The 10114-nt window shown below is 33.5% G+C and overlaps 1 protein-coding gene across 1 annotated transcript; it reads right to left on the bottom strand.

Moving 5' to 3' along the window:
* Positions 1-8377: 8377 nt before the first annotated feature.
* On the bottom strand, positions 8378-9759 carry LOC149539106 (uncharacterized). The gene is made up of 2 exons (XM_089799102.1): positions 9631-9759; positions 8378-9405 (listed from the first exon to the last, which is right to left on the bottom strand). The coding sequence occupies exons 1-2, from the start codon at positions 9704-9706 to the stop codon at positions 8513-8515; spliced, it is 969 nt and encodes a 322-aa protein (XP_089655228.1). The 5' UTR covers positions 9707-9759; the 3' UTR covers positions 8378-8512.
* Positions 9760-10114: the final 355 nt, after the last annotated feature.

Genomic DNA, 10114 nt, shown 5'->3' with positions numbered 1-10114 from the left:
AGAATGACGAATGTGGTCATTATAGATTTATTAAGAACAAGTCATTATTGAACTATTAATATTAGAGAATTGGGTTATGGTTGACCTTTAACTTACAAAATATAGTTAGTTATTAATCATCTGATATTAATTGGCTCATTGATATGGATATGTAATTATTAATTAAATTAATTAACTAGAGTTAATTAAATTTAACTAATAATTAAGTTATGGAGTTTTAATTGATATGCTAATAATGATTCTTTAAATGATGTTGTAAAATATCTACATCGAAGTTGATAAGTCTTATTCTAATGACTTGAATAATGACCTTAGGTATTTTTAATGGTTGTTAGTGATGATTTAATCAAGAGACTTAAGTTTTAGTGATATTTAATTAAGTTTTAATTAAGAACTATTAGAATGATATAGAGTCATGGATTGTGTATGTTATTAATTAATTTAATTAAGATTAATTAAATAAAGCATGGCATTAAAGTAAGACTAGTTAATTTTGTTGTTATAATCTTCTTATTTGAAGATTGATAACTAGCTTTCTTATAATTTAAGAGAATATGATCCTTTGATTATGTTGGAAAGTTGAAATTAATGATAAGGTAGAGTTATTCAATTTGTAACATTGATCTTAGCAAAATAAAGTGAATGATTTAATTAAGGGTCAATGAAGATTAGTTTATTGAGTAAATATTTATCCTTCAGTTACTCTTAGAATGTAATTTTAAATAATGGAAGGATCATGTTATCGAGGGAACAAATGGGTTGACTTGTAGGTCAAATGATTAATCTTATATACTTGAAGTATACTTGCAAACAGAAACTGAAACCTTCACACTTTATTCAACTATGTAATTTTAGCAAATCAAAAGATATGCTTGCATTGTGCTTTCTCTATGCTTCTTGTTATGGGTTTTTGGGTTGACTAGTGCTGACCAGTTATAGGACATCTACTACAGGCTCAGGGGTTATGATTGTGATGTCATGATGATGTCTTGAATTCGATCTTTATAAACTCAACCACGGTAATGTGATGGCATGCTCTATGAAATGTTTGTATTTACTGATTGTTATTGCTTATCAGTCTTGATGTGTGAAGCTAAGATGTATGTGTAAGAGACACTTGAGCTAATCATTTTTGAGTCATCGATCTGTTATCCTTGGATTACTTTTTAGTCACCATGATGGGACTGAGATGTTGATTTATTTCTTGATTATGTCATGTTGTGACATGTTTTGACTCAACCATTTTTGAGTCTTCGATCAGTATGATTTTGAGATATATTTTGGTTATTGAGAACCAATGGATACTTTTTATTATCAGTGATACCTTTAGTTGCCAATAGAGAACTATTCTGGTCATGATTATCTATGGATGCTTTTCATGTGCTCATGGAGATTTAATGCTCTTTTTATGGATTATCTTTTGGCATTTCTTTCCAGTCGCTTGTATAGGACTGTGGTGATTTTGAGATTTATGATTCCATGAGCTTAGGGTAGGCTATCTACTTGTAGTGTTAGAAAGTGGCTTGCAATGGTGGTCGGGGCCCTAAGCAGCTGTCAAGGTAACTCATTGTAAGTTGTTTTAATAAGTGAAAACATTTACACTAAATGGGGATTAAATGAACCTAATAAGATAATTATATGTTCTCACCCATGCCTCGAGTGCTAGTACAAACTCGAATGGGAGTAGAGAGAATGCTTGGTTGCGACTTTGCATTTCGTAGTATGCCTCATCAGTATGAGAGGATACTAGTGGCCACATAAGGATCAGTAGGGACCCTGGAGTCCTAAGCTAACTGCCAGGGTAACTTCTACATGATTTATGCGATGACACTTGCCCGCTTATAGAGTAGGTTTCCTACATGTCATTGTGTGCCTCTAGGATTAGATGTTGGTTTGTGATGGAACCTTTGAGTTAGTATACTTTTAGGATTCGTTGACTTACAGAGTATTTATGCTATGTGATTTTGATAACCTGTTTGGGACTTGATATTATCTCCTCAGCGTAGTGAGAGTGGACCACTTAGGTTCCACGCAGTCGGGTGGTAGTTCTTTATCACTCTTATCATTTAAGATCCATCCGTAGACACCATGGCTGGAGCATTCTTGGTTGGTATTTATCTTCATTCTGTTCTTGGATCTCATGATGGATGTTGTTTATGGACATGTTTCTTTTTATTGATGATTAGCATGTGATAAATGATGTTATCTGCTCTGTAAGATCATCTTATGCTTTATTCTTGCATGTTAGATTTCTTTATGCATATGATGTAGTATGTTCTAGGAGTGACATTCCTATTTGATAATATCGATGATCTCTTTGGTGATTTGGAATGTTACGCATAGAGGGATGACTAGGATCCATGATGGTCTAATGATGCTATTTAAAGTTGGGAGGAACCATGCACTTAGTTAATTATGTTGTGATAAATGGTTATCTTTTAAGATGGATGTTATATCTTTTATGATGATGTATCATGTATGGTCTGTGGTTTCATTTATGTTATTGCATCATGGATTAGAGTTAGTATGATGATGTAGTTTATTTACTTGGATGTATATTCTTTTAAGCCTATCATACCCTGTGACATGTATAGAGGATGATTGAGCATTCAGAAATGTAATTGAAGAACATTGGACTTTTCAGTATTATATCATGTGGATGTAGTATTAGATGGAAACATAATTAGTTATGTTAGATGTGATTCAATGTTAAGGGATCTTTAAGAATGTAACCTATTATGTATGTTATGTTTACTTTCAGTGGAATGATGTTATTGCTTTCACTATTATGTTATGATTTACTTTCATTTGGACTATTGCTATTGCTTCCGTGAATCTTATGAATGGTTTTACTTTCATGTTTTTAAAAAAAAAATGCTACCAAACTTAGTGAAACTTTAGGTTAATTCTTTGGATCCTTTGGCGGGGCATTACATATAAGGCCTTCATAGTTACGACCAAACACAAGGCAAGTAATAGTTCTACAAGATCTTTAAGAACCAATTCAAACTCTAAAAGGAAGACCACTCATACTTGCAAGTGTACAAATAAATTTCCTTGTTTCCCAAGACTTAGCTCCTAGCCTTTCTAAAAGTTTTCTCCTCTTTCACATCCTCTTCTCCAAGTTGGATGATCCTTACTTAAGACTCCACAAGACCCCCTACTTATACTAAGAAAAGCCACTGATCGGCCTAGTATGTTACAAATTAAGAAAAACCTTACATTAAATGCACATTTAACCCACAAGTCATCTTACAATAGAAATTAAATACATACAACCAAATTAAATGCCAAGGTCGACTCACACTTGAAACCAAACACAAATAACTCTAGAAAAGCCAGATCTAAGGCATGTCTGAGCATTAGAAAACCACTTTTAAATATCAACAACTATCAGGATCACTCAACATATAAAGGAACATTCAATTAATAGTGGAACCTGGTTAACACAGGAACTCGGCTAACACTAGAACTCGATTAAAACTACAAACACTATTAACACTACTTGGTTAACATTGAAACTGAGTTAAATTTTCTTGCTTAACACTCAAATTTGGTTAACATTGATAGAATGAACAAATGAGTAGGATTACAAGGCAAAGCAGGATGCTCTGGCATCAGACTACCGAGTAAATAGAAAAAACATCAGATGCTCCTACATTAGTTTCTTATTTAAATTAAATTATATTTTTGTAAACAACTGCTCAATACTCTAGAATGATTAGACGATTTTCATTTTGAGTAACATTTTGATGTCCCAAAAGTGTGGTAGAATTCTTTAGAGACTAGTACATTAAATCAATTTGCATATAGACATATTTTTGGGTCAACCTCTAGTAAGAAAGAAAAACAAGATCAACTAATAACTTTTTTTAAGTTGCCAAGTTTAAACTTAGCTTGGTCAAAGTCATAGCAATGAGAATGATCTCATAATTGTAGATTTAAGACAATAAAAAAATATAGATATGAGTTGGATAGGCTTTACCTATCTAGAAACTAGTCCATAGATAATTTTGATATTTCTACGTTGGTATATTATATAATATTCATATTTTTAGTTTAAATAATAAAATATCATTGATTGTTGTGGATCTATTTAACAATTTTGGTTGGTTTTACTATACCAAAAATGATTAATCTTTGCATTTCTTTTTCATATTTTAGTTTGATATTAGAGAGAGTAATACTTGATGTGATAGTGATAGGATTTGGATGGAGATTGTTGAGTAAGTGAATCTTTCAACAAAGTGTCACATTCCTTTTTGTATATCTCATATCACAAGAAATGTCATCTAAATGGAGACAATGATAGGTGGAAATATGTTAAAAAGAGTGAAGCATAAATGGTAAAGAGCATAGATATTCTTATATTTGTTTAGTAAAGAATGAAATAAATGTATTTTTGGGTCTGTGATTGATATCACCACTGGCCATGGATTAAAAGATGGAAATAGTTCCAATGGCAGTGTAGGAGTGCCATGACTAGATTTTAAATTTGGCATTCATGTTGCATTTTTTGTGGAACATCAATCTTGATCTAAATATAAATATTTTGATTGGATTTGTGACAATGTTGAATGTAATATATAATTTTTTTAAAAATAGAATTGAATCCCTTAGTTGCAATGCTCAACAAATGTCTAGGGTTGAATTGTGAATCATGTGACCGGTGCTTTCAACTCAAAATTGGTATTTGATTAGGTTAAGGTGTCAATGTGATTACCATTGGTGGTACTTAATTATTTATTATTCTTGAGATGTATGTCTAGGGAATTTGAAAATAAAGTGAACAATACAACACATCTAAATAATTAAATATTTTAGAAGAGGCATAAGGAATGAGCAATACTATCTACAATATAGAAGTACTAGATTTTCTTCCATAGAAGGTTTATTTTATTTTTGGAAGCCATTCTTTTTGAGTGCTAAGGTTACTGTGGGTAATTTTAGAGCTATTATAAAATTCAAATGGTATGAGTTTCATATTTATAGAATTAAAATATGAAAAAAAAATTTAAAGGATTTGTGGGGTAGTATAAATGGACTTGTTCAAACAAATAGAAGATATAGATGAAGTAATAATGTGAATGGCTAAGAATCTTTTAGCACTACATTAATTGATATTAGTATGTTAGATGTATATTTCTATCACCATTATCTAGTAAATATGTGACCAGGCTAAAAAAATTGTTTGTTTCACAAGCTTCTAGTGCCAAAATGTCCTCCAAAAAAAATAATGTTGAGGTCAAAGGTGAATGAGGATGTCAATATTATCCATCTAAAATGATATTTCTTTTCTCTCCTTAATCAACTTCGAGGTGTTATTGTGAAAGTTGATGATGATGATGCTAAGGATACCATATTGAGTGTATGCCACCAAGTTTCAATCATATTATTTTCAATGTGAAAAAAATGAATCCTAGATTAGAAACTTTGATTTCTTATGTAATTGGTTAGTGAAGTAGAGATATTAAGCTTCATCAAGGTTATTAGAAATTTTCTTAGGTTGCAAAGAAAATGTCTAGAATGTTAACTACCAAAAAATTCAAATATTCTGATTAGATAAAGTGTGATAGGGCCCAAACCTGTACAATCAAAGGAACTAGTAAGATCATAGAAATAACAACAAGCTTAAGAGGTAAGTTGAAAGGAATTCACATGAGGTGAATTCCCAAGGCTTTTTATTGGAGACACAAAAAGTTGGATGTAGGTCCAAAAACTAAGAGATTGCAATTTAAAAAGGGCTTTAGGCGAGAACCCCAAACCAAACAATAAAGAAAACTGGGTGGACCCAAGAAAGGAGGGGCAAGGAAGAGGAAATACCTTCAAAGAAGAATGGAAAAGACATAGATCGAAAAGAAGAAAACCAACAGAACCTAGCAAAAGAATATAGGAGGCAGCCACTTTGAAGAGACTAGCTAAAGGAAGATAACCACCCAAAACAAAACCTACCACCTAGTAACTGTGTCAAGAAAGACACCCACAACAATTGAACTCTTCAAACCAACAAATTCTCATCTCGAAATGAATTTCCTCCACCTGAAAGGGAGTTCCCACCTTAAAAGGGAACCTAAAAGGAGAGAAAAATAAAGAGAAATCATGATCTAACACAAAGAAACCAAGAGATGTCTCACCTCCATAGAGAAGGAATCTTCCTTAATAAAAGATTCATGGGGAGATAACCAGACACGAAATAACTTGGGGTAGAACAAGAAAGTGGAGGGGCAAAGAGAAAGCCCCACATTTGAAAGAAGCCTCCAAGAGTTAAGAGAGGAGGAGAAGCTCTAGAAAGGCACTAGAACCTTGACCACAAGAGAAACACAACAAAATGCCTCCACAATCTTGAATAGGAAAACCTGCAATTTGAAGAACTATATAGAAAAAAAAAAAGTAAAACAAAACAAATCAATCCCTGAAGACAAAAAGGGGCACACCATGCCCAAAAACATGAAGAGATAAGATCAAGGGTGACCCCATCCTATCTAAAAAAAAAAAAAAAAAGAACATCACTAATGTAGTAACACCCTCTTCAGTCACCAATATGATAGCCCAGAAGCATACTAAGGTAGGACAATGTCTAAAACAAATGGACAAACCCACACCAAACTCAAATGAACCCAAAGATCCCAGCAACCAATTATGATAAAAAAATCCTAAGGGAAGAGGACTCAATGAAGACGATAAGGAATATGAACCCCAAAAAGTATAGGGCAACACAACACCTCCACAACCAAAAACATAATACCTTGAAAGAAATGCACAAAGCATTGTTTCCAATGGTTAGCAAAATCTCCTAAACAAGGGAACCAACAATACACAAACGAGACAAAAAAAAATTGGAAGAGGCCCCAAACCCCCAACCAACCATCACAATATAGCCTTGTATAGCATAATAATAATGGATTGTGCCACCAAAGCTAATAGAGCCACAATGCCAAGGTAACCTTCCCTACAAATCCATCTACATCGCCATTATCCTTGATTGATTCCTCCAACTCCTCTCTATTGCCTCTTGGAACCCTAGCTCTCCTTCTCACTCTCCTGCTTGCACTCATTGCTAATTGCTATACTAAATAATAATTCAAATATTAATATTTTTAGAAAAATTATCATGTACATATGAATTGCATTTAGCAACCCAACAATCTCATTTTTGGAAAGTTGAAGATGGATAGATTTTTCTTTATGACTAAAGGTGAAATTGAAATTTGTGGTTTTGTAGTACATTCGAATGACTCGTATACATCTAATAGTCGAGCTCATGGTAAAAGAATTAATAAATGATATGTAATTTAAAGTAATACAAGAGGCTAGAGCCAATGGAGGAAGAAGATTTTTTGTCATCTCAAGCTATCTTCTTGCTTAAGATAATTCATTAAATGACAAGTAACTTAGTTGTATCCTTGAAAAATTAGGGCTTTGGAAATATTTCCCTGAAGAGAAGAGGGGGCTTTATACATTTGTGTCCTTGAAGAGAACATGGGGCTTAGAATCATAATTCTCCCTCCAAGAATTAAGGGGGGAATGATTTAATTAATGACTTATCGAGCACTTGAGGAGGCATTAGACACAATAAGAAGAGATGTGGAATGTCGATGAAAATGTCTGTCATGTGTAGACATGTTGATAGTGATTTTTGTAGTAAAGGAAAAATTTATGTAGTAAAGGAGAATTTGATTCTAGAACACTTGAGGAGGCATTAGACACAGAAAGGAAATGTGGACTTTTGAAGGAGAAATGTCTCGATTGCAGCTTTGGAAGAGGCATCACACTATGAGGAGAAGCAAAATTTCAAAACAAATGTATCTCACTTCACATGTGAGGTGGGAGCTATCATGTAGTATAGATGGTCTAAAATTCCACAATTAAGAGCTCAATCATGGTAGTAATTCACTACCTCTTGGATAACCAAAGTAGTCAACAAATCCATTTTTGCAGTTAGTTTATCATTCCTTGAATATGTGATGAGGAATAGCAATAATGCTTCATCAAAATATTGAGATGGTTAGATTTATAACCCTTATAATGTTCCACTCTTGTTTGGGTTAACGTAGTAATGAGAGGGGATAAGGTTGGCATATCACATGATGTTTGATAGTTTCAATTTATATAATAAAATATTGTTGACTGTTGTGGAACTGTTTCATAGTTCTAAATGGTTGTAATTTGCCTATTCAACGACATGCCAAAAATGGATTTAATCATCTCATTTCATTTTCTTCAATTAATTTATAGATAAAGAAAAATACATAAAATTATAAAGATCATAGAAATAATATAAGGATAATAAATATAAGATTATGAAAAATAAAATTAAATGAATTAATCATAAACTCTAAATTCATGTAAAAAAAATAGTAACACATTCAAACCGAAAAGCATTCTCTAAATTTACATAAAAGAACGTCTCTTATTACTCCATAGTTATTTTGACAATCTTATTAAGAACGAATATAAGATTAAATGAAAAACAATATAAAGATACTAGAATCACTAATACAGTGAAATAGTTCTAATTTAATTTCACTAGAGAATTGTATTGTTCGAAATTAGTATTTTGAGTATCTTCAAAAGTCATATATGACAATAATGCCTCATCAATAACGCTTTCTCCCAAATTCTGCAACTCTTGCTGTCCAAAACTCCCAACTGACTGAGCTAAACGATGGCCAAGCAGCGCCTGTTGTTCTTGCTCATATGATTGTCTACTCCGCATTGTTAGATTTGAAGTAGGCGCCCCAGAAAATTGGTCACTGTTTAAGCTAGGCTGGATTTGGGTGGGCAATTCACCCAACCGGTTTTCTTGTTCCTGGTGAAATGCAGATTCTGTCTGAATAACATCCCAGGGAAGAAAATCCTTAGCAATCTGCGGATCAATCGTCCGATTACATGCATGCTTTGAATTGGGGTTAAAGAAATCAGGGAATTGAGAGAAGCATAGCGAAGAATGTATATCGAATGGGGAATCCGTTAGAATTGAGTTTGTGCCTTGAAATAGATCAGTCTTAGCAAAAATGACATTTTTATCAGAGGCGTTGAGAGAACGAGAGATATTATTACTATGGTTACAACGTTGAGCAAGCTCAGCTGTATGTGGGAAGTTGAGTTTGGCCTTTGATCCCCTGAATTTGAAAGCAGCATCGTCGTATGCTCTGGCAGCATCTTCTTCCCTCAAGAATGTTCCCAACCATACTCGCGCTCCCTTCTTTGGGTCCCTTATTTCCGCCGCCCATTTACCCTTTGGTCTTTGCCTTACTCCTCTGTACTCACTCTTTCTCCATTGTTTCTGCAACTCGCAGCTTCTTTCACGAATTACGGGGATCTCCTCAACTCTTTCACCCAATTTCTCTTTTTGTGACTGATTTCTTAGTTTCCTTTTCCTTTTAGAGATTTCTTCTGATGACCCTGAAAGAAAAAAACATTAGTATAGAATTGGAGGTATTTCTCAATCAAACCACATTTATTTACAATTTCAAACTGAATATGTGTAATTTATCCCAAACTTTACTTTTGTCAAGGCAAGACTTATTAGACAAGATTAGTAGAGTAGAGAATGATCGACCGATAGAAGAATTCAAAGAACAGTTTATATGGAGCCAAAACAAAATAGGGTACAAACGGCATATTCACCTTGAGGAAATACATCTGAAAGACGCTGCGTAACGATTTCTGGTTCGACGAACGTTGATTTAGTGATTTCCGCCATAAAGAACACAACTCATTGGCAATGCATCTTTTGCGCATTCTAGTATACACGCTTTCTCCATATATTGAGGTTTATATCACATCTCTGATTGAGCCCACTTTCAACCTGCACCTCTGACTCGATCAGAATTACTGCTTTACACTCACGCAACAACCTTGACTTGAAGACTTTGACAGTCAACTCAAACATTTTTGGTTCAGTTTGAACCAAATCCCGGATTCACCAACTCCATCATTTAATAATTTAATGTCTACCAAGTTTCTAAAGGTAGTACGCCTGCAACGACGTGATTTAATTTTTAACATTAATCCCCCAGAGCTCAATTGCTATTCTTATTCTGAGAGGATTAGGATTTAAAGCCCTTCAACTATCCTCCATATTTCCCAGGTTTGCTCTACATTTTATTGA

The sequence above is a fragment of the Cupressus sempervirens genome, chromosome 9, assembly GCF_028749045.1.
Source record: "Cupressus sempervirens isolate cs-2001-9-10 chromosome 9, ASM2874904v1, whole genome shotgun sequence".
Lineage (NCBI taxonomy): Eukaryota > Viridiplantae > Streptophyta > Pinopsida > Cupressales > Cupressaceae > Cupressus > Cupressus sempervirens.
This window is presented reverse-complemented; position numbering and strand designations above follow the sequence as displayed.

What these genes read in the sequence shown, in the direction of transcription:
- LOC149539106 (XM_089799102.1), bottom strand. Translation starts at nt 9,706, where the DNA reads ATGGCGGAAATCACTAAATCAACGTTCGTCGAACCAGAAATCGTTACG. An exon ending in TTCAGATGTATTTCCTCAAG is followed by an intron (nt 9,406 to 9,630) that starts GTGAATATGCCG and finishes TTTTTCTTTCAG; the next exon opens with GGTCATCAGAAGAAATCTCT.